The sequence below is a fragment of the Sparus aurata genome, chromosome 2, assembly GCF_900880675.1.
Source record: "Sparus aurata chromosome 2, fSpaAur1.1, whole genome shotgun sequence".
Lineage (NCBI taxonomy): Eukaryota > Metazoa > Chordata > Actinopteri > Spariformes > Sparidae > Sparus > Sparus aurata.
This window is the reverse complement of record NC_044188.1, coordinates 12,637,701-12,662,749: the sequence shown is the minus strand read 5'-3', so window position 1 is coordinate 12,662,749 and position 25,049 is coordinate 12,637,701. Positions and strand designations below refer to the sequence as shown.

Below are 25,049 nucleotides of genomic sequence, written 5' to 3'. Positions count from 1 at the left end.
AAACTGAGTAGTAAAAATGGGGATGAGAGATGAGAATCTTGTGCATTAATACTATCAAAGTTGGATTTTCTATGCCAATCTTTAATTTCAAAGAGCAAATGGTGGCAATTTTGATAATATTTATTTTGCATGTAACTGTCTGCATTAAGTTTGAACTTTAGAGGGTTCCAGTATGCCCAGGCTATGCTCTTTGCCATAGCGGAGATTAATAACAGCACACACATACTGCCTGGCATCTCTCTGGGATATAAGATCTATGATGTATGTGGCTCCATTGCAAGAGGTGTGACTGTTGCACTGGCCTCAGCTACTGGTAATGAAATGGTATTTGCACCCTCCGATGTACCATGTACCCGACCAGTCAATGTGCAGGCTCTTTTGGGAGTGACCTCTTCCTCTCCTTGCATGGCTATATCTACTGTAATCGGACCCTTTCATATACCACTGGTGGGTAAGAATAGTTAAAATTGAATTATAAATGTGAACAAAAGTTATCATTTTCTAATTCTTGAAGCTGGTCCCAACCAAAGCAGGATTTTTTGTGTGTTTGTTTTTTTCAATATTGTCATGCGTTTCTGAATTGTCATGAGTGTCATACGTTTTGTAAACGTTTTGTGTAAAATCCTTACGTCAGAAAATATTTCTTTTTTTTTTGTTCTTTTAGATCAGCCACTTTGCAACTTGTGCTTGTCTCAGTGATAAAACCAAGTACCCATCCTTCCTCAGAACAATACCCAGTGACTACTACCAGAGCAGAGCCTTGGCCCAGTTGGTCAAGTACTTTGGTTGGACTTGGGTCGGAGCAATTAGATCAAATGATGATTATGGCAATAATGGCATGGCCATATTTACAGAAACTGCCCAGCAGCTGGGTATCTGTCTGGAGTACTCTGTGCCTTTCTTCAAAACAGATGCACCAGACAAAATACAAAAGACAGTTGATATTATCAAAGCTTCCACTTCCAAAGTGATTGTTGCTTTCCTCTCATACATGGATATGGATGTGCTAATACATGAGCTGTCTCGCCACAACTTGACTGGGTACCAGTGGGTAGGCACTGAGGGTTGGATCTCTGATTCCCATATTGCAGCAAACAACAGGCATCACATTCTGGATGGTGCCATTGGCCTGTCCATCCCCAAAGCACATGTCAGTGGCATGAGAGAGTTTATTTTGGATGTCAAGCCACTCAGTTCATCTAGCAGTGAATTGTTTACAGAGTTTTGGGAGACATTATTTAGCTGTAAGTTGAAGACATCAAAGTCATCAGCAGAGAATCAGACAGAATGTACTGGACATGAAGATGTGACCGGAGTGCAAAACAGCTTCAATGATATGTCACTCATGCCTATCTTTTACAATGTTTATAAAGGAGTGTATGCTGTGGCCCACGCACTTCATAATATCCTCAGCTGTAATAAAACATGTGACAACAAGGTGCACCTAGATCCATTCACGGTGAGTGAAGTTAATTTGTTGTTTTCATATCAGGAAAAAAATTGGATACAATTTGGGGAAAAAATGGTGTCTGTCATGTTGAGACGATAGAACTGTATTTTTCAGATAATGCCCTTCATTGATGTATATCTTCTTAGATTTTACAGCGCATAAGAAAGATTCGGTTCACAACAAAGGAAGGAGATGAGGTTTACTTTAATGAGAATGGAGACCCAGTGGCCAAGTATGAAATAATAAACTGGCAGCCAACAGAAAATGGCATTGTGGACTTTGTCACAGTTGGTCTTTATGATGCATCTTTACCTGCAGACAAACAGCTGAATCTGCAAAACAAGTTTTTAGTTTGGACACAGAACTCACGACAGGTAAGATACAATCTTCACAATGCATATGTCATTCTTATAATTGTATGAAATATTAGTTATTTTGTATCCTCTATCCACATCTTTGGTTGTTCATGCAGGTCCCGTTGTCAGTTTGCAGTGAGAAATGTCAACCAGGAACTCGCAAGGTCCTGCAGAAAGGAAAGCCTGTCTGCTGCTATGACTGTTTAAGCTGTGCAGAGGGAGAAATAAGCAACATCACAGGTGTAGTAATATTTAATGCAAGTCAAGACAAGACAAAAAATCTGAAAGGTGTCAGCAATCTACATTTATGCACAGTTTTGGAAATGCACATCAAGGACAAATGAAACATTCGCAACTCACGTGTATTTAAAATTACCCTGTTGTCATTGTTTACAGAAAAAACAGTGGTTGTCTGTTTTCAGTCCTTCATTCTCAGACTTCTCGGGTCTAATCTATAGGAAGAGAAGGATGGGACTGTGGCATGCATTGTCAGCAGCATTGTATCATTTGTTTCAACCACAATGAGGGATAAGATAACACATTATTACTTATGTAGTAACTGATTAAAATAATACTGAAATGTTGCAATTAAATGTGGAAAGTAATAAAAATTGTGTGCTCACTCGAATAGAAAAAAAGACCAAAGATATATATTGTCCTCCTTGTCGTATCATTGCATGCAGGTGGTTTTTACTTTAACTGCTGACCATCCTCTCAAACTGCAATAAAGACATTGAGAGTGTATTAAATTGTCTGTGCTAGAGCAATGAGAACTAATTGAAAAAAACACACTCAAAGCATGACACAATTTTCATACAAACCTATGAACATTACAAATTACAAGAAACTAAAAGAAAGGAGCAAAACATATTTATACTGTATGTTCTAAGAACCCAGTCATTCATGACAATACCATGTAGTCTGTCTTAAAGTTAATAAGATGGTGATTAGTTATGTGGTAATCATGTAGTATCTTTCTTGTGGGCTTCAAAAGATACAACATACAGATCAAAACAAGATAACTGTCCTGAGCAAGTCTAACACATGATTCAATATTATTTTCTTAGATTCTGTCACTTGTGTGAGATGTGACCCTGAGTTCTGGTCAAATGAAAGAAGAGATGCCTGTGTAAAGAAAGAGGCAGAGTTTCTCTCATATGAAGAGATTATGGGAGCACTGCTCACTGCAGCTTCTCTCTTTGGAACATGCATGACTGCTGTTGTGGCGTTCATTTTCTTCAGATACAGACAGACTCCTATTGTCAGAGCCAACAACTCTGAGCTGAGCTTCCTGCTGCTCTTCTCCTTGACTCTGTGTTTCCTGTGTTCTCTGACCTTTATCGGCCGGCCCTCTGAGTGGTCCTGCATGCTGCGACACACAGCATTTGGCATCACCTTTGTCCTCTGTATCTCTTGTGTTCTGGGGAAAACAATAGTGGTGTTAATGGCCTTCAGGGCCACACTCCCAGGTAGTGATGTGATGAAATGGTTTGGGCCTGCACAGCAGAAACTCAGTGTTTTGGGTTTCACTCTTATACAAGTTATCATATGTATCCTCTGGTTAACAATTTCTCCTCCTTTTCCCTTTAAGAATTTTAAGGAATTCAAGAACAAAATCATCTTAGAGTGTGCTCTGGGCTCAGCTGTAGGCTTTTGGGCTGTACTTGGGTACATAGGACTTCTGGCCATGTTGTGTTTTATTCTTGCTTTTCTGGCTCGGAAACTGCCTGATAATTTCAATGAAGCCAAATTTATCACCTTTAGCATGCTGATATTCTGTGCAGTATGGATCACTTTTATCCCAGCGTATGTCAGCTCTCCTGGAAAGTTCAGTGTGGCTGTTGAGATATTTGCTATTCTGGCTTCAAGTTTTGGACTGCTCATTTGCATTTTTATTCCAAAATGTTACATTATCTTACTGAAACCAGAGAAGAATACAAAAAAGAGTATGATGGGGAAGGGAGCCTCAAAACCATAATAAAAACTTTGAATAATATAGTAGCAAAGGTATTCAAATGCCCTTTTAATTTTGAGATGATAGATTGTTAATACTGTACATTTGAACATTTCTCTTTATTTTAGTGAAGACTTGCATTTTGCTCTTGTATTTCATTTCATTTTTGATATAGAATATCGTTATGACATCATTGAAAACTGTGGAATATACATTCATATAAAAATGATAAATACCCATATAATTGCAAGATGCTGGCTTGACCATTAGTAGACCACTGAGTTTCAGTGCTTTGCTGAAGGACCTATACATATATGGACAGTAGGAGCTGGGAAATGAACCTCCAACCCTGTTAACTGTGGATGACCCGCACCTCCCGAGCCACAGTTGCCTCAATCGATGTGCTGTATAATTAAATAAAAACAAATGCACATTACATTATTTCTGATTTCACAACATTTAATGGGCGGCTGTATGTGGGTAGAGCAGGTCGGCTAGTGATTGAAAGGTCGCTGGTTCAAATCCCAGCTCTGGTCTGATCTGACCTGAGCTGCATGTTGAAGTGTCCTTGAGCAAGATACTGAACCCCAAATTGCTCCTGATGTGCATTTGACACTTTGCATGGCTGCCTCTGCCATCAGTGAAGAGCCCTGCGATGAGCAGGCGACTTGTCCAGTGACAGCGGGGAGACAGCTGGGATTGGCTCAAACAAAAAAAAACCCTGCGACCCCATAAAAGGGATAAAGCGGTTACAGACAATGAATGGATGGATAAGTGGACAACATTTAATGCACTGCAATGCAATGAAATAATACTCCGGAGTCTCGCAGACAAAAACACCTCTGGCTTAATTAATTTGTTTTCTCCCAGTGTCCTGAGACTCGGCTTCAACTGTAAGACCTTGCCCCTTGCTGCTGGAATGATTCAAGCCATGCTATAAGCAGTAGAGTTGATTGGTAAGGCCTGAAGAGCAGAGCTCAGAACAGAACTCCAATCTCACTCTTTGAGGAGAGCTACAATTGGAGTTATGAAATGTCAAATAGTGAGGTTATGTATCATTTGGCAACTATGGGGGAAAAATATGATTCTCACAGGTCATTCTGTCCTCAAACGATAGGAGGTCAAACGTATCCGGTACAGATGTTAAAGTCTGGATAAGGAAAGCGAAGATTGCTCTATGAGTTTATATTTTGTGGTCTCTGCAACCTAGTTATTCAAAGCTACTGCTGATATGTCTGCAGAACAGATGTCTGATGAACCAAGCCAAGGCAAAGCTGACAGTTTCCATAGAAATCGTAAAGAGGCTTGCGATCTATGTTAGCAGACTAAGTGCTGTGACCTATTTTACTCCTATCCCTCCACTTTGGCTAGAGGTGAGAAACTCTGCACTGACCCCCCTTGCTATGTTGTTAAACAGATAACCATGTATGGGAGGATGCTTCCTGAAGCTATATAATTTGAGCATTTGTAAAGACTTGTTGGGATTAACATGATATTGCTCTGTACAGAAATATGTACTGTCATTATGTTCCTCCTTGATCAAGTTTGTATAAACGTCTTTAACTTAAGTCATCAGTGTCCGAGTCTTCATCTTTCCTGAATGGTCAAGCAAGCCGAAATTCCAACCAGGCCCCCAGGATAAGCGCCGAGCTTTGAAGACAGTTTTTCGTAGAGCAAAAACTGTGTGGAAACGTAGTCACATGATGCACTGGGGCTGAAAAAGACTTTTCCCCTTAAGCTAGCATTGTGAAAGAAGTGTCTCTAAGACGGTGGATACATTTTTTTTAGCTTTACTGCCCCTGCAAAATGACTTTTGACTTCATCAACCAAGCCAGAGAGGCAAAGTGCACATACATTATTTCAGCAGTTCTCTGCTGTTTGCATTTAAATTATGAACTTATAACAAATGTTAACTTGTTGAACTGCCCAAATAAGTATTTCTTATCTGAAAACATACACAATTTAGATAATAATAATAATAATAATAATAATAATAATAATAATAATAATGAGGCAAAAGACCTCAAAGCAAAATTCTAAATAACAAAAAAATCACTAGAAAGGAGGTAAAGAAAAAGGCTATGAACTAAACTACTCTGAGACACAACAAAAAATCACTCAAACGGAGGAAAGCAAACCGGCTACACAACTGAGCTGTAAAAAATTGCGTAACAAAAAGGGCACTCCAATGGAGGCAAACCAAATGGCTATAAACTTAAACTGGCTTCAATACTGAGCAGAAAACTTACAAACAAAAAACCACACTTCTAAGAGGAACAAGATATAGACATATGAATGAGGCAAACGTGGCTTGGAACAAGGCAAGGGCTGTGAAGATTGGCTGGGGTGCACGACTGGTATGAAACACTCTGGCACAGGATAAAGGGAGACGCAGACTATAAGACACATGAGGGTAATGGGGAACAGGTGGACACAATCAGGAATCAGGAGAGATGATGGCTGTGTCCAAATTCAGGGGCAGCATCCTTCAAGGACCCATCCTTCGCCGCCAGCAAAGGCAGGGTCCTTCAGAGAGACCTGCAGGCAGCGTCAACCTGTTGTGAAATTGGACGGTCTACCCTTCGCAGCATTTCCTGGTTGCGTCACGTTAATACATTACATTAATGCTGACGTAAACTGCTGATCGCCACATATGGTTTTAATTTAGATTTTAAAGGCATTATATTTAAAATGTTTGGTAGATAGTTTTGTTTGCTGTAATTTATTATGATTATTATTATTTATTTATTATTATTTACGATTTTTATTTATTATAATTAGATTATGAAATTATAATTCTTGCCTCTTTCTTAAAACATTCTTAATGACATGGCAGCCGTCGATCGAGTCAGAACTGCAGACCAAGTAGATGGACGATGTGGTGGACAGAGGAGACTGGACCCCTGAACACCCTGAGTACCGACCCCAGATGATGTCCCACTGACACCATCCAGCCCAGCAGCACTGCAGGGACTCCTGCTCAGCCTGTTACTGTACATCATCTGTAACTGTTTTAATATTGCTTTTAATGATAATTGTTTTTGTTAATAGTGAATAATAATCTGTAAGTAGTTATTTATGCTGTAATTTTGTAAATAGTTGTAAAAGTTAAAATAATAAAAGAAAACATTCAATCCCTTGTTGTCCCTGAAAAGTAGCACTTGATGCTGTTTGCTGTTATAAATTGTACCTAAGCTGTGAATACTGAATGGAATAGTCAACGTGTAACAATAGAACAATATTTTATTTCATGAACTATATAAAATGAACAATTATGAACAAATCATTTAAAAATTACTCATAAATTAACTAAATAACAGAAATAATGTAAGGATTGTTGTCTGGAGCAGAGAAGAGCCTCTCCATCCTCTCTGCAGCCTCATGTCTTCTTCCTCCTCGAAGCAAGAGAAAAGGTAAACACAAGATCACATTAACACGGGGATGCAAAGATTTACAAAAAGTGACATCAGGACTGACAAATCGGCTATTTATTATTTATTATTATATATTATAGCCTTACTCCCATCCAGTCGGCGGAATGTTTCGCCCTGTGAAAAAATGTTGTTCTGACCTCAGACAGTGATGAAGCTTCTCTGTTTACTCCCTAAAACACAATGAAATGTGAAACAGACAAAAGAGTTCTAATACAGCAAAAAAATATAATCATCATAAGAATAATAATCATAAACATTACTCTTTATTCCAACGTTTAACTAGACTTTTCACGGATCACAGCCTGATCTGAATCTGTTCATCTTGGTCCATTTATGTACAAGAAGTAAAACAAGTCTATAACATCTCCGCAGTCACAATACGAGATAAGATACAAGTCAACCTCTGAACATCTAATGGTTGAAAGTAAAAGGCATTAAGCTGAGCATTACCAACGTATTTTAACTGATATTTTGAGGTTTTAAGGTCCCTTGGAGTTTAACATATCTGGCGTTTGACGCTCAAATGACCAAAAACTAAGTACAGACCCAATACTTACATTTACATGAGAGATCTGCGCCACTTGAGGTCGCCATTATTTATTTATTTATTTATTTATTCTCTTTAGGCGCGCAATTCTTGGGCAATTTGTAGCCGCGAAGGATGGTAGCGGTGTGTCCTCCAGGAACAGGCAGAAGAAGGAGGCATTTGTGGGGAGCATTTGGAGCACACTTTGAATTTGGACAGGCTTCGCGCGGCTTAGTGACGTAATTGCACTTCAAATACGCACTCCGAAGGATGCTGCCCCTGAATTTGGACACAGCCGATCAGACCGGTGACACATGAGGAAAGGCAAGCGACCTGAAACGAGAGGCGAGTTACTTTTCAAAATAAAACAGGAAGACACGACACAAAAACCCGGAACGAGACAACCCTCACCACGGTGTGACAGTTCCTTCCTCTTGCCACAACTTGTAGGTCCACAGAGATTAAACATCACTCTCATCATTTTTTTATGGCGCTTCAAAATGTATATCTACCAGTGCAAACTTTGAATTTAACACTCAGCAGTTCAGTATTCTCAGACGGTATGATGTCTGTTCAGAGGTGGCCAGAACAGGGTTGGGCACTCTTACAGCTATTGTTGGTGGCATCTTTCTCTTATGCTGAGGAGCCCGTGTGCAGACGGAGAGGGGATCAAGAGAATCCACAGCTTTCCAAGGATGGAGACATCATGTTAGGTGGAATCTTCTCTTTTCACAGCAGCTGGAAAGACAGACAGGATACCTACATGCATAAACCACTGCCACTGCAATGCACCAGGTACATTATAGCATAACACTCTACTTAGATTTATGTTATCTAACAGGAAGTGAGAACAGATACAAAGAGTGTTACAAAACTGAGTTTAAACATAATGAATATTTGTGCCACTCTGTATGAAAATGATCAAATACAGTCATTTACTATGCTATTGTCTCTTTTTTAAGGACATTGTTTGCAATTCTAACTATTAAAAATGGTCTGCATCAAGGTTGAATTTCAGAGGGTTCCAGTTTGCCCAGGCTATGCTCTTTGCTATAGAGGAGGTAAATAACAGTACAGAATTACTGCCTGGCATCTCTCTGGGATATAAGATTTATGATGCCTGTGCCTCCATTGCCAGGGGAGTAAGGGTTGCACTGGCCTTGGCTAATGGTAATCAAGAGACACCGTGTGCTAGACCTGCCCAAGTGCAGGCCATTATGGGAGAAACCTCTTCCTCTCCTTGCATGGCTATAGCTACTGTCATCGGACCCTTTCATATCCCAATGGTAGGTAAGATTATTAAGAACTGAAATTGTAAAATTATGTCAATCTTCCAGCTGACCATAGAAAAACAGTTTTCAAAGAACTGTACAAATAATTATTACTATTGATTTCAAATGCAACCTCTCTTTCTTTTAGATCAGCCACTTTGCAACTTGTGCTTGTCTCAGTGATAAAACCAAGTACCCATCATTCCTCAGAACAATACCAAGTGACTACTACCAGAGCAGAGCCCTGGCCCAGCTGGTCAAGCACTTTGGTTGGTCTTGGGTTGGAGCTATTAGATCAAATAATGATTATGGCAATAATGGCATGGCCATATTTACAGAAACCGCCCAGCAGCTTGGCATCTGTTTAGAGTACTCTGTATCTGTCTTCAGAACAGATGCAGCAGACAAACTACAAAAGATAATTGAAATTATCAAAGCTTCCACTTCCAAAGTGATTGTTGCTTTCCTCTCCCACAAGGATATGGATGTGCTAATACCTGAGTTGTCTCACCACAACTTGACTGGGTACCAGTGGGTAGGCAGTGAGAGCTGGATCTTTGATTCCCAAACAGCAGCCATGGATAGACATCATATTCTGGATGGTGCCATAGGCCTGTCCATCCCCAAAGCTAATGTCAGTGGCATGAGAGTATTCATGTTGGATGTGAAGCCATTAAATTCAACAAGTCAGAAACTGTTTACAGAGTTTTGGGAGAAATTATTTAGCTGCAAGTTCAAACAATCAAAGTCATCAGCAGGGAATCAGAGAGAATGTACTGGACAAGAAGATGTGACTGGAGTGCAAAATAGCTTCACCTATATGTCACTCATGCCTATCTTTTACAATGTTTATAAAGGAGTGTATGCTGTGGCCCATGCACTCCATAATATACTCAGCTGTAATAAAACATGTAACAAAAAGATGCAGCTAGATCCATTGACGGTGAGTTGAATGCCAAAGTCGTAAATAATAGTTTTGCTTTCACATTAATTCACAAGAACAAAGAAAATTGTTGATTATTGAAAATTTAAATTGTCAGTCTATCATGCTGTCTAAATATCTAAATGATGCCCGTCAGATAATGACCTATGTTGAAGTATATCTTCTTAGATTTTACAGCACATTAAAGAGATTCACTTCAAAACAAAGGAAGGAGATGAGGTTTACTTCAACAAGAATGGAGACCCACCAGCAAATTATGAAATTATAAACTGGCAGCCAACAGAAAATGGCATTGTGGACTTTGTCAAAGTTGGCCTTCATGATTCATCTTTACCTGCAGATAAACAGCTGAATCTGCAAAACAAGTCTTTATTTTGGGCCCAGAACTCACGAAAGGTAAGCCACCATGTGAATACTGTAATTTTACATGAAAGTAAAGGTTCGTAGTCACTGTATAAACATGTTTTGATGCATCAAAACATAAATGAATTGTTGCAAAGACAACACTATGTCAATGTGAATGTGCATATATTTTTCTCAATGTCATTTTGCTCATGCAGGTGCCTCTGTCAGTTTGCAGTGAGAAATGTCCCCCTGGAACGCGCAAGGTTCTACAGAAAGGAAAACCTGTCTGCTGCTACGACTGTTTAAGATGTGCAGAGGGAGAAATAAGTAATGTCACAGGTGAAGTAATGTTACATTCAAAACAAGAATGCTTAAAAGTTGTCATGTTCAAATGCCAATTTTAAGAAACAACTATATTTTTTTTTTTTTTTTTTTTTATTTATTCTTGCACAGATTATACAGCAAATATGTTGTTTTTAAAGCAACCCCAAAGTGAATATCATAACATCAAAGATTGATGCATCAAAAACTTAAATTGCTACAAGTGAATCATGTCAGTTTGAAACAACTACAATTGTATTGTTCATATAAAAATTGGAAATTCCATGGGAAGATTGGGGCAGTCTGTGTTGTTTTCAGCACAAAAGCCCACTCAGCCTGATGGGGAGGGATTGTGGCATGCATTGTCAGCCACAGTGTATTGGTGCAACTACTAGGAATGATCAGGCCAGAAAAAAATATTAATAATCCATACCAATTAATTTGATTATGAAGCACTTACAAAAATTATATCACAGTACTATTAAAAATGCTAGAGATGAATACGTTTTAAATAAAGATAAAGTCAGTAAGGTTCCGTTCACTCAAATTACAAAACAACTCCCCCTTGTGTTGTATGAGCATGCATTAATCTTTCTCTCTGAAAGTGAGAGAAAAAAATGTTGTGAATAAAAGTGTGTTTTTCCTCCCTCATCCAAGCTCCGGTCCTCTACCAGAAGCCTGGGAGCTTGAGGGTTAGGGTTAGTGCATATGATTAAGGATTAACATATAAAACAAAACAATGAACAACACTGAAAAGCATGAAACTAGCAAGCTTATCTGTCAATCATGTTTTGCCAGGCTTGGACAAATGTGACAGACACAAAATCAGACACATACAATGACTAATTCTTTCACCTACTTAAATATTTTCTTTTCAGATTCTATCACCTGTGTGAGATGTGACCCTGAGTTCTGGTCAAATGAGAGAAGAGATGCCTGTGTAAAGAAGATGGAAGAGTTTTTATCATATGACGAGACAATGGGAGCACTGCTCACTGCAGCTTCTCTCTTTGGAACATGCATGACTGCTGTTGTGGCATTCATTTTCTTCAGATACAGACAGACTCCTATTGTCAGGGCCAACAACTCTGAACTGAGCTTCCTGCTGCTCTTTTCCTTGAGTCTGTGTTTCCTGTGTTCTCTGACCTTCATCGGCCGGCCCTCTGAGTGGTCCTGCATGCTGCGACACACAGCATTCGGCATCACCTTTGTCCTCTGTATCTCTTGTGTTCTGGGGAAAACAATAGTGGTATTAATGGCCTTCAGGGCCACACTCCCAGGTAGTGATGTGATGAAATGGTTTGGGCCTGCACAGCAGAAACTCAGTGTTCTGGGTTTCACTCTTATACAAGTTATCATTTGTATCCTCTGGTTAACAATTTCTCCTCCTTTTCCCTTTAAGAATTTTAAAGGGTCCAAGGAGAAAATCATCTTAGAGTGTGCTCTGAGCTCAGCTGTAGGCTTTTGGGCTGTACTTGGGTACATAGGACTTCTGGCTATGTTGTGTTTTATTCTTGCTTTTCTGGCTCGGAAACTGCCTGATAATTTCAATGAAGCCAAATTTATCACCTTTAGCATGCTGATATTCTGTGCAGTATGGATCACTTTTATCCCAGCATATGTCAGCTCTCCTGGGAAGTTTAGTGTTGCTGTGGAGATATTTGCTATTTTGGCTTCCAGTTTTGGACTTCTCATTTGTATTTTTATCCCAAAATGTTATATTATCTTACTGAAACCAGAGAAGAATACAAAAAACAATATGATGGGGAAGGGGGCACCTAAATCCTTCTGAAAAGTCAAAATAATATAGTGGCTATTTACATCATAATTTGTTAATCAAGTGGGGACATTTTCTTCCCAAGACTATATACTACTGTACCCCCTGTCAGTTTACTGTATATCCTTGTATTTGTGACAAAGCATGATGAGATGACAGAATTAAAGAAAAAAACAAACAAACAAAAAAAATACACAAAGTACATTTTGCGTTTATTTTGTATGTTTTTCAAAATTACCAGAAACAGAGGTCCACACTTTCTGGGTTTCACTGTTGGCAATGTAGGGGGTGCTTTTGAAAAAAAACTTTCAGCACTGTTGTTTCTAGAGTAACCTTACAAGCATGATGCAGAGGATTATCAGTGGTGTAAAGGGGTAATTATAAAAGTCTATCATGTCGATTAAACATACACGCACTTGCCAGTTTATCAACTAATATAGTCTAATACAACTGTAATAGAAAAATGCCTGTTTTGAAGAAGGTTATAAATAAATACATTTTTAAAGAGTTGTTCTTTAAATTGTATGAACATTTTCTTAGGCTGTATGTTGCTGTGGGATTGTAATATACCTAGAGGTGTTTCTCATTTGTAAGTTTATCCTCATTGACACAAATCTCTGATTTCAATTAAATAGGTGCTGGCGCCATCCTACCTTGTAGCTCCACATAGATAACACATCACTGTACTTTTTAATTTTTTTTTTTTTTATGCAGCTCAGAAATATATAAATATCAGTCCAAGCTCTTTACAGGAAGGGAGAGTTAGGGTTATGATAAGTGGTTGACTTCTCTAAGGCAGGATGTCTTCCACTCACAGGTTGCTAGAACAAGGTTGGGCACTCCTACAGCTGTACATGGTGGCATATGTCTCTCAGGCTGAGGAAACAGTGTGCCAGCTAAGAGGGGATCCTGAGAACCCCCAGCTTTCTAAGGATGGGGACATAATATTGGGGGGGCTCTTTTCTTTTCACAGCACATGGATAAACAGACAGGAGACCTATAAGCACAAACCAATGCCACTGCTATGCACCAGGTAAATTGTATGGTACTTATCTATTTACATTTAAATTATCAAAAGGAAAGTGGGTATAGATACCAAGCAGGTACAAAAGAGATATCCAAATGTGGCATTGAATTACGAAATGTCTTTTTATGTATACAAATAACATCAAATGCTTTTATTTAAAATGCCATTTTTTGTATATCAAGGACAAATTGATTACATTTCCAACAATTTGTACATGTATGTTTCAAGTTTGCATTTCAGAGAGTTCCAGTTTGCCCAGGCTATGCTCTTTGCCATTGAAGAAATTAATAACAGCACAGACCTACTACCTGGCATCTCTCTGGGATATAAGATCTATGACATCTGTGGCTCCATTGCCAGAGGTGTAAGAGTTGCACTGGCCTTGGCAAATGGTAATGAAGTATTTTCATCCTCTGAAGCACGTTGTAGTAGACCTGCCCAAGTGCAGGCCATAATGGGAGAGACATCTTCCTCTCCTTGCATGGCCATATCTACTGTCATTGGACCTTTTTATATCCCAATGGTGGGTAATATTCACAAAAACCCACTTAAATGAGTAAAATACAATTATTATTACATAATTCTTCCAGCTGTTTGATGCAAAGGGGAGTTTAAAGGAATTGAGGTGTGTGGTGTAGATTTAATGTATTTATCTTGGAATAATTTTTTTTTTCTTCTTTTAGATCAGCCACTTTGCTACTTGTGCTTGTCTCAGTGATAAAACCAAGTACCCATCATTCCTCAGAACAATACCCAGTGACTACTACCAGAGCAGAGCCCTGGCCCAGTTGGTCATGCACTTTGGCTGGACTTGGGTTGGAGCTATTAGAACAAATAATGATTATGGCAATAATGGCATGGCAATATTTATCGAGGCAGCCAAGCAGCTGGGAATCTGTCTGGAGTATTCTGTTTCTGTCTTTAGAACAGATCCACCAGACAAAATATTAAAGATAGTTGACATTATCAAGGCTTCCACTTCCAAGGTGATTGTTGCTTTCCTCTCCCACTTTGATATAGACATGGTTATACGTGAATTCTCCCACCACAACTTGACTGGTTACCAGTGGGTAGGCAGTGAAAGCTGGATCTTTGATTCCCAAACTGCAGCCATGGACAGGCATCACATTCTGGATGGTGCCATAGGCCTGTCCATCCCGCAGGCACATGTCAGTGGCATGAGAGAATTCATGTTGGATGTAAAGCCACTCAATTCAATCAGTAATGAATTGTTTACAGAGTTTTGGGAGAAACTATTTAGCTGTGAGTTCCAGTGGTCAAATTTGTCAGCAGAGAATCAGAGAGAATGTACTGGCCATGAAGATCTGAGTGGAGTGCAAAACAGCTTCACTGATATGTCGCTCATGCCGATCTTTAACAATGTTTATAAAGGAGTGTATGCTGTGGCCCATGCATTTCATAATATGTTCAGTTGTAATAAAACATGTAACAACACGGTGCAGCTAGATCCAGTTACGGTGAGTTGAACACCAAAGCCTCAAATTGTAGTTATTTACATCATTTCACATTAACGAAGAAATATGGTGTGAATTTTGAACATTCATTGTTGTGGTCTGTCTACCATGTTGGTGAGACAATACACTTGCTAAAAAAATGTCAAATAATGATCCACATTGATGTATTTCTTTAGATTTTACAGCACATAAAACAGGTGAACTTCAAAACAAAGGACGGAGATGAGGTTTATTTTAATGAGTACGGAGATCCAGCAGCAAAGTATGAAATCATAAACTGGCAGCCAACAGAAAATGGCATTGTGGACTTTGTCACAGTTGGTCTTCATGATTCATCTTTACCTGCAGACAAACAGCTGAATCTGCTAAATAAGTCTTTAATTTGGGCGAAGAATTCACAAAAGGTAAGCTATAATGGTGTTGTAATTGTAAATGCAAGTTTCCAAATTGCAAGAATTGTGAATGTCATCTGTTATTCCTAGTGTATAATGTTTTGTTTTGATGGATCAAAATAATAATAGATGCCTGTACATTTCTTTATTGTTGTTTTGTTCATGCAGGTACCATACAGGTATTAATGAGTAGTGATATGTACAAGTTATTCAACATGTTACATTTGTGAAAGTTAGCAATTGTTTTCAATACTATCACATCACATTATTTGTGGTTATGATGAATCAAAATTAACAATAGATTCTTGAAGTGACAAGCACCTCGTCAAAGTGAATACTCATATATTTTATTGTCTCAGTGTTTTCCTTCATGTAGGTGCCTCTGTCAGTTTGCAGTGAGAAATGTCCCCCTGGAACTCGAAAGGTTCTCCAGAAAGGGAAGCCTGTCTGCTGCTATGACTGTGTAAGATGTGCAGAGGGAGAAATCAGTAACATCACAGGTGTGGTAATATTTATTACAGGACAAAATAAAAAACAACAACATGAAAGTTGTCATTTTCACATTCCAACTTTAGTCAAAATGTATTTGACTGCCTCCAACAGGAATTACATAGTCAATATGTAATTTTATATATATATATATATATATATATATATATATATATATATATATATATATATATACGTGTATATGTATATGTCTATATCTACACCAAACAACTACGATAATGTCAATCTTTATCTGCTTATATGTACAACAAACAACTACGATAATGTCAATATCATAATTCAAAGACCTATATTTTTCAGATTCTATCACCTGTGTGCGATGCCATTCTGAGTTCTGGTCAAATGAGAGAAGAGATGCCTGTGTAAAGAAGGAGGCAGAGTTTCTCTCATATGAAGAGATTATGGGAGCACTGCTCACAGCAGCTTCTCTCTTTGGAACATGCATGACTGCTGTTGTGGCATTCATTTTCTTCAGATACAGACAGACTCCTATTGTCAGAGCCAACAACTCTGAGCTGAGCTTCCTGTTGCTCTTCTCCTTAAGTTTGTGTTTCTTGTGTTCTCTGACCTTTATTGGCCGGCCATCTGAGTGGTCCTGCATGCTGCGACACACAGCATTCGGCATCACTTTCGTTCTCTGTATCTCTTGTGTTCTGGGAAAAACAATAGTGGTGTTAATGGCCTTCAGGGCCACACTCCCAGGTAGTGATGTGATGAAATGGTTTGGGCCCTCACAGCAGAAACTCAGTGTCCTGGGTTTCACTCTGATACAAGTTTTGATTTGCATACTATGGCTGACAATCAACCCTCCCTTTCCTTTTAAGAATTTGTTACTCTATAAAGACAAAATCATCTTAGAGTGTGCTCTGGGCTCAGCTGTAGGCTTTTGGGCTGTGCTTGGGTACATTGGACTTCTGGCCATGTTATGTTTTATTCTTGCATTTCTGGCTCGGAAACTGCCTGATAATTTCAATGAAGCCAAATTTATCACCTTTAGCATGCTGATATTCTGTGCAGTATGGATCACTTTTATCCCAGCGTATGTCAGCTCTCCTGGGAAGTTTAGTGTTGCTGTGGAGATATTTGCTATTCTGGCTTCAAGTTTTGGACTGCTCATTTGCATTTTTATTCCAAAATGTTATATTATTTTACTGAAACCAGAGAAGAATATAAAAAAGAATATGATGGGGAAGGGGGGCTCAAAACCATAATGAAAACATTAAATAATATGGTAGCAAACATATTCAAGGGCCTTTTTAATTTTGACATAATAGGTTGTTAACCAGACTGTTAGCTGAACATTTTTCATCATTTCATTGAAGACTTGCATTTTTCTCCTGTATTTCATTTCATTTTTTACATAGAATATTGTGACAAAATCATTGAATACTGTGTAATATACATTCGTATAGAAAATGGTAAATACCTACATAACTGCAAGATATTGTCTTAATTAGCAGACCACTGAGTTTCAATGTTTTGCTGATGGACCCATACATATATGTACAGTCGGAGCTTGAGAATGAACCTCCAACACTGTTAGGGGGGATGACCCGCACCACCCTACCGTGTCACAGTTGCCTCAGTTGATGCACTGTATATTTAAGGTCAAACAAATGCACAAGACCTACTTCCTGATTTCACAGCATTTAATGTAGTTTGTAAAACTATAATGAAGTAATAAAATCTGGAGTCTCACAGACAAAAAACTCCCTTGGCTCAATGTATTTGTTTTCCCCCAGTCTCCTGAGACTTGACTTCAACTGTGGAAACATTCCCAATGTTGTTGGAATGTTTAAAGCCATGCTCTGAGCCATAGAGTTTATTGGTAAGTCCAGAAGAGCAGAGTTCAGGAATTAACTCAAATCTTAACAATTGAGATACACCATATTTTAAATATGGCACATCTCAATGGTTAAGCATGAAGTTGTTATTTCAAGTAGTCAGGTGATGCCAACCAGGCCCCCAGGATGACTGCTAGTGTTTGAAGAAATTCATAGTGGCCAAACTGTGAAATTATATCGTCAAGTGATGCACTGGGGCCCAAAAAGACTTCTTCCCATAAGTTAACATTGTGAAAGAAGCATCTGTAAAATGGCTTGAGGCTTTACAACCCCCACGACATGACTCGCTTCAGTGTCATCAACTGAGCCATTCGTACCAATAGTATTTGCAGAGTCCAGAAAAGCTGCAGGATTAAAGTATTAATGATTAACAAGCTGCCTGCACAAGTTCTTGCCGTGGACTGCTCCTGCTTAAAGTGAAACTCTCGCCAAAAAGCAACCAAGGCTTTATTTGTGATATGAGTCAAACCTCTGTGTAAATACACAATTACTATGAAAGAGGCACTTTTATGATTTAGCGTACTTTCGTTTTCGGGCAAGCACATTTTTAATGGAGTACATGGGGCACTAGCACACTAGCATCAAAATCGCTATTTTTAAAACACTAAGGAGGCTCGACACAACATGAAACTTTGCTCGTAGTATCACCAGGGTCTCTACACATGAACACGAGCATTGAGAACATTGTTTGTGTGCCCAGAGTTTACTAAAAAGAGGGTTTTTGAACTACTCACCGTTGGAGCTGGATCCTCAGCGTGCCGCCGTAATGGCAGACAAAAAGTGTTTTTACCCGAGTGCGACCTAACAGGCAGGAGAGTAATGGTGGACCTCCTACCTGTTAGGTCGCACTCGGGGATCTGCTACTGCTAACGTGACTTGTCCAAAACACCTTTCTTTTTTGTAAACTCTGCGTACACAAACAATGTTTTCAATGCTCGTGTTCATGTGTAGAGACCCTGGTGATACTACGAGCAAAGTTTCATGTTGTGTCGAGCCTTCTTAGCGTTTTAAAAATAGCAATTTTGATGCTAGCGTCAGAGTGCCCCTGTACCGCATTGAAAATTAGCTTGCCCGAAAACGAAACTACGGTAAATCTCAAAAGTGCCTCTTTCTTCGTAATAATGCATTTACACGAAGGTTTGACTCATATTCAATAACAAATAAAGCCTTGGTTGCTTTCTGGCGAGAGTTTCACTTTAACGTTAATGCTAAGCTAGTAACCTGGTGTAATAAATCAGACTCTGTCGGACATTTAGTTATCAAGATGACAGCTATGGACAACATAAGCAGGTGGCAGAGCACACATACATTATTTAATTGTTTTTCCGCCGTTTGAATTTAAATTATGAACTCATAAGAAAAGGAAACCTGTTGAACAGCACAAATAAAAATTCTTATGTGAAAACATACAAAGTTCAGATGTTTAAAATAGGCTGTGGCCCACTCTCTTTCTGTTTGCTCATGTTCTTTCCTCTTGCCACACCTTGTAAGTCCAAAGAGATTAAACATTGGCGTCATTATTTTGTGGTTCTCCAAAATGTATATCTAGTAGTTCAAACTTTGAATGTAACACTCAGCAGTTCAGTTCTCTCAGATGGTATGATGCCTGTACAGAGGTGGCCAGAACAGGGTTGGGCATTCTTACAGCTATTGTTGGTGGCAACTTTCACTCATGCTGAGGAGCCTGTGTGCAGACGGAGAGGGGATCAAGAGAATCCACAGCTTTTCAAGGATGGAGACATCATGTTAGGTGGAATCTTTGCTTTCCACAGCAGCTGGAAAGACAGACAGGATACTTACATGCACAAACCACTGCCACTGCAATGCACCAGGTAAATTATAGCATGAGATGAGAAGATTCTATTTTTATTATCTAACAGGAAGTGAGTACAGATATAAAGAATGTTACCAAACTGAGTTTAAACATGATGAATATTCATTCCACTCTGTATGAAAATGATCAAATACTGTAATTTACTAAACTATTGTTTCTATATTAAAGACATCTTTCTGCAAGTCTAACTATTCAAAATGGTTTGCATCAAGTTTGAATTTCAGAGGGTTCCAGATAGCCCAGGCTATGCTCTTTGCTATAGAGGAGATAAATAACAGCAAGGAATTACTGCCTGGCATCTCTCTGGGATATAAGATCTATGATACCTGTGCCTCCATAGCCAGGGGAGTGAGGGTTGCACTGGCCTTGGCTAATGGTGATCCAGCCATGACTGCACTGTCTGAGACACCGTGTGCCAAACCTGCCCAAGTGCAGGCCATTATGGGAGAGAGTTCTTCCTCTCCTTGCATGGCTATAGCTACTGTCATTGGACCCTTTCATATCCCAATGGTAGGTAAGATTGTTAAGAATTGAAATCGCTAAATTATGTAAATATTCGAGCTGACCACAGAAAAACAGTTTTTAAATAACTCTAGAGTGCTGTTTAAAGTATTTATACTTTCATGTTCAAATGTAATCTCTCTTTCTTTTAGATCAGCCACTTTGCTACTTGTCCTTGTCTCAGTGATACAACCAGGTACCCATCATTCCTCAGAACAATACCCAGTGACTACTACCAGAGCAGAGCCCTGGCCCAGCTGGTCAAGCACTTTGGTTGGACTTGGGTTGGAGCTATTAGATCAAATAATGATTATGGCAATAATGGCATGGCTATATTCTTAGAAACTGCCCAGCAAATGGGCATCTGTCTGGAATACTCTGTGTCTGTCTTTAGAAAAGATCCACCAGAAAAAATACTAAAGATAGTCGAAATTATCAAAGCTTCCACTTCCAAAGTGATTGTTGCTTTCCTTTCCCACAAAGATATGGATGTGCTAATACCTGAGTTGTCTCACCACAACTTGACTGGGTACCAGTGGGTAGGTAGTGAAAGCTGGATCTTTGAGTCCGAAACTGCAGCCATGGATATACATCACATTCTGGATGGTGCAATAGGACTGTTCATCCCCAAAGCACATGTCAGTGGCATGAGAGAGTTCATTTTAGATGTGAAACCACTAAATTCAACAAGTCAGAAATTGTTTACAGAGTTTTGGGAGAAATTATTCAGCTGCAAGTTCAAACAGTCAAAGTCATCTGCAGGGAATCAGAGAGAATGTACTGGACATGAAGATGTGACTGGAGTGCAAAATAGCTTCACCTATATGTCACTCATGCCTATCTTTTGCAATGTTTATAAAGGAGTGTATGCTGTGGCCCATGCACTCCATAATATACTCCGCTGTGATAAAACATGTAACAAAAAGATGCAGCTAGATCCATTGACGGTGAGTTGAGTCTTAAATAATAGTTTTGCTTTCACATTAATTCACAAGAACAAAGACAATTGTTGATTATTGAAAATTAAAATTGTCAGTCTATCATGCTGTTCAAACATCTAAATGATGCCTGTCAGAAAACGACCTGTGTTGGTGCATATCTTCTTAGATTTTACAGCACATTAAAAAGATTCACTTCAAAACAAAGGAGGGAGATGAGGTTTACTTCAACGAGAACGGAGACCCAGCAGCAAAATATGAAATTATAAACTGGCAGCCAACAGAAAATGGCATTGTGGACTTTGTCAGAGTCGGTCTTTATGATGCATCTTTACCTGCAGATACACAGCTGAATCTGCAAAACAAGTCTTTATTTTGGGCCCAGAACTCACAAAAGGTAAGCCACTATGTGAATACTGTAATGTTAAATGAAAGTAAAAGTTTGTAGTTACCCTCACTGTATAACAATGTTTTTATTCATCAAAACAAAAAATTAATTGTTGCAAAGGCAACACTATGTCAATGTGAATGCACATATATTTTTCTTAATGTCATTTTGCTCATGCAGGTGCCTTTGTCAGTTTGCAGTGAGAAATGTCCCCCTGGAACTCGCAAGGTTCTCCAGAAAGGAAAACCTCTCTGCTGCAACGACTGTTTAAGATGTGCAGAGGGAGAAAAAAGCAATGTGACAGGTGTAGTAATATTTAATTCGAAACAAGAATGTCTGAAAGTTGTCATGTTCACAAGTTTCAGTTTTCTCAAATTACAAAAAGACTCCCCCTTGTGGTACATGACCATGCATTCATCTTTTTCTCTGAAAGTAAACAAGAAGTGTTGTGTTCTCTTGTTTTCCTCCCTGTTTTTTTAACAGAGAAAACCACTTTTTTGTTCATATAACCTCCAAATCCTTAAGGATGATACTAGAAAGCTGATCTGTCAATCATGTTTTTTCCAGACTAGTAGGCATATAACAGATGCGACAGACACATATAGTGAGCAATTATTTCGACTACTTTGATATCTTATTTTATTATTTCAGATTCTATCACCTGTGTAAGATGTGACCCTGAGTTCTGGTCAAATGAAAGAAGAGATGCCTGTGTAAAGAAGGTGGAAGAGTTTTTATCATATCAAGAGACAATGGGAGCACTGCTGACTGCAGCCTGCTTATTTGGAACATGCATGACTGCTGTTGTGGCATTCATTTTCTTCAGATACAGACAGACTCCTGTTGTCAGGGCCAACAACTCTGAGCTGAGCTTCCTGCTGCTCTTCTCCTTGACTCTATGTTTCCTGTGTTCTCTGACGTTCATGGGCCGGCCCTCTGAGTGGTCCTGCATGCTGCGACACACAGCATTCGGCATCACCTTTGTCCTCTGTATCTCTTGTGTTCTTGGGAAAACAATAGTGGTATTAATGGCCTTCAGAGCCACACTCCCAGGTAGTGATGTGATGAAATGGCTTGGGCCTGCACAGCAGAAACGCAGTGTTCTGGGTTTCACTCTTGTACAAGTTATCATATGTATCCTCTGGTTAATAATTTCTCCTCCTTTTCCCTTTAAGAATTTTAAAGAGTCCAAGGAGAAAATCATCTTAGAATGTGCCCTGGGCTCAGCTGTAGGTTTTTGGGCTGTACTTGGTTACATTGGACTTCTGGCCATGTTGTGTTTTATTCTTGCTTTTCTGGCTCGCAAACTACCTGATAATTTCAATGAAGCCAAATTTATCACCTTTAGCATGCTGATATTCTGTGCAGTATGGATCACTTTTATCCCAGCATATGTTAGCTCTCCTGGGAAGTTCCGTGTAGCTGTAGAGATATTTGCTATTCTGGCTTCAAGTTTTGGACTGCTCATTTGTATTTTTATTCCAAAATGTTATATTATCTTACTAAAACCAGAGAATAATACAAAAAAGAACATGATGGGGAAGGGGGGACCTAAATCCTTCTGAAAAGTCAAAATAATACAGTGGCAATTTACGTCATAATTTGTTAACCAAACCATCAAGTAGTTACAATGTTCTTTAAAGCTCACGTTTTACTGCTGTAGCCTCTGTCAGTTCACTGTATATCATTTATTTGTGACATAGCATGATGAGATGACAGAATTAAATACAGTGGGATTTACAATAATTTGAAACTATAAATGTGTGTGCATGTGTGTGTCTGTGTGTGTGGATATGTGTGTATAGACAACTTTAATTTAAACGAGATTTGAAAGAAGAAGAAGAAAAACAATAATCCACACATCTGTAATTAAACAAAAAACAAACCTTAAAAATACATTTTGTGCTTACTTATTTTTTTCTTCTCAAAATGACCAGAGGTACATTTATTTATATATCAGTGGCGGCTGGTGACTGAAAAAATTGGGGAGGACAGGAGGAAAACCAGTCCACGGTGTCATGTTATTTTATACAAGTCAACTACTTATCCCTACTTTCTTATATTCAATGAAAATTAAGCAATAAAACAATGACTTACAAGACTTCTTTAAAAAACATTTTATTAAATGGCTAATATACAAGACAAAAAAATTACTAATGTGTACCCATTCGGGGATTTGATCCCCAGTCTCCTGTGTGGCAGGCAACTGCTCTACTCACTGTGCTACTGCAGCACTCAATGTACATACTTCACGACAGAACAGCACATCACACTCATCACTCATCACAATCGCCCAAAACAACTGTGTTGCTGCTCTGTATTGTGTCCCGGTCGTGCCGCTAACGTTATGTCCTCCAGCAGGACGAACGAAACAAAAACTATGAATTATCTTTCTGACTGCTTCTCTCTGAATTCTCAGAACAGTTTTTTTTCCTTTCGGAAATTTGCTTATATTTCCTTTGAAACCAATTCCAATATCGCTGAAAACTCCATATTTCTTGTCCGAGCATGGCTGGCAGTGAAAGCTGTAAAATACATAGAAGTATTTTTTGTTTACGATTGTATAAATGTGAGAATGAAATCTGGGAACTGTTATTGGACCAACCTGCTGTCAATATTGTATTCTGGTTGCTGATTGGTAAGGGAGGACGTCCTCCCTTAGCTCGTCATTTTACGTGTCTTAGCCAATCATAGATCAGCATGAAAAAATCCTAAATGCATTGAGTGAATGGAAGGAGATCCCTCCCACCGAGGACAGAAGCCCTCCGTCCTCCTCTAGCCCCCACCTTCCTGCTCCCTGCTCCTCTCACAGACTGCTCTGTCTCCTCCGTCTGCAGCTGTCGCTGTTGAACTGTTTTAAGTGGATTTACTTCCAAAGAAGAAACTTTTTTTTATGATATAATATATATATATATAATATTTTATAAATGATACTGAGATTTGGTAATGATTTTTTTCAACCAGTTACACTTTCTTAAAAAAAAATTGATCTTCCTCTTGCCTCTCAAAAATAGAGGAGGACCAACCTCCTCTGCCTCTATGGACGAGCCTCCTCTGTTATATATATATTGTTAGATCCCGAGTTTTACCCCTGTTCAGGAGTCACTCGACCGGCTCTCCGTTTAAAGAGTTAGATCCCTAAACCTACAAGGGGTTGCTTAAAAACTGGCAATTTAAATAGGGATTGCTTAAGCTGGTGGTGAGGAGACTCGCCTAGCTTCTAACTGCCTGAATCCGAACGTCTACCCTGCTTCCTCTGGTTTGGCACCTGACATGAATAGCCCTTGAGTCAGATACGGCCACCAGCCACGCCCGTTATGGCAGCTCTCCTCTTAATGATCAGTGCACTTGGTATGGTGCTAGGTTGGATTTTAAGGGCTTTTGGTAAACCCTAAGGGACAGTTTCAATTTGGTAGGCTAGACTAACCTTTAAGAACCTTTAAGATATTTTGCACACTTAACACCTAACTTTTACTTCCATCAGAGAGACATAATCAATGTCCACAACTTTAACTTCAACTATATTATGTAGGTTTTATTGCATAGACTTTAGCAAGGGCAAAGCATACAGCGCAATACTTATTTCAATTGCTATCAATCATTGTCAAAAATCGTTATTGATAGATCACAATACTGTAACTAACAAATTAATCTTAAAGAGCTGAGGCCTGGTTAGAAATACTGGTAACACTTTCTATGAAGCCCATTCTTATAACGCATTATGATGCGATCATAATACGGTTATGATGAGGTTATAATAATT

The 25,049-nt window shown here is 39.0% G+C and overlaps 2 protein-coding genes and 1 pseudogene across 2 annotated transcripts; all 3 read left to right on the top strand.

The window, feature by feature from the left end:
• Nucleotides 1–183: 183 nt before the first annotated feature.
• Nucleotides 184–12,392, top strand: LOC115572170 (extracellular calcium-sensing receptor-like). The gene is made up of 11 exons (XM_030402000.1): nucleotides 184–447; nucleotides 665–1,459; nucleotides 1,597–1,824; nucleotides 1,923–2,046; nucleotides 2,874–3,775; nucleotides 8,298–8,515; nucleotides 8,727–9,006; nucleotides 9,140–9,934; nucleotides 10,103–10,330; nucleotides 10,495–10,618; nucleotides 11,479–12,392. Exons 1-11 carry the CDS (start codon nucleotides 184–186, stop codon nucleotides 12,390–12,392), a joined length of 4,872 nt encoding a protein of 1,623 aa, XP_030257860.1.
• A 983-nt stretch (nucleotides 12,393–13,375) lies between these two features.
• LOC115572756 (extracellular calcium-sensing receptor-like) lies at nucleotides 13,376–16,992 on the top strand (annotated as a pseudogene).
• A 2,286-nt stretch (nucleotides 16,993–19,278) lies between these two features.
• On the top strand, nucleotides 19,279–22,851 carry LOC115572162 (extracellular calcium-sensing receptor-like). The gene is made up of 6 exons (XM_030401994.1): nucleotides 19,279–19,457; nucleotides 19,672–19,969; nucleotides 20,113–20,907; nucleotides 21,068–21,295; nucleotides 21,467–21,590; nucleotides 21,938–22,851. The coding sequence occupies exons 1-6, from the start codon at nucleotides 19,369–19,371 to the stop codon at nucleotides 22,849–22,851; spliced, it is 2,448 nt and encodes an 815-aa protein (XP_030257854.1). The 5' UTR covers nucleotides 19,279–19,368.
• Nucleotides 22,852–25,049: the final 2,198 nt, after the last annotated feature.

What these genes read in the sequence shown, in the direction of transcription:
- LOC115572170 (XM_030402000.1), top strand. Translation starts at nt 184, where the DNA reads ATGCTCTTTGCCATAGCGGAGATTAATAACAGCACACACATACTGCCT. An exon ending in AGAAATAAGCAACATCACAG is followed by an intron (nt 2,047 to 2,873) that starts GTGTAGTAATAT and finishes TTATTTTCTTAG; the next exon opens with ATTCTGTCACTTGTGTGAGA. An exon ending in GACCCTTTCATATCCCAATG is followed by an intron (nt 9,007 to 9,139) that starts GTAGGTAAGATT and finishes TCTTTCTTTTAG; the next exon opens with ATCAGCCACTTTGCAACTTG.
- LOC115572162 (XM_030401994.1), top strand. Translation starts at nt 19,369, where the DNA reads ATGTTAGGTGGAATCTTTGCTTTCCACAGCAGCTGGAAAGACAGACAG. An exon ending in GACCCTTTCATATCCCAATG is followed by an intron (nt 19,970 to 20,112) that starts GTAGGTAAGATT and finishes TCTTTCTTTTAG; the next exon opens with ATCAGCCACTTTGCTACTTG. An exon ending in TGCAGCTAGATCCATTGACG is followed by an intron (nt 20,908 to 21,067) that starts GTGAGTTGAGTC and finishes ATATCTTCTTAG; the next exon opens with ATTTTACAGCACATTAAAAA.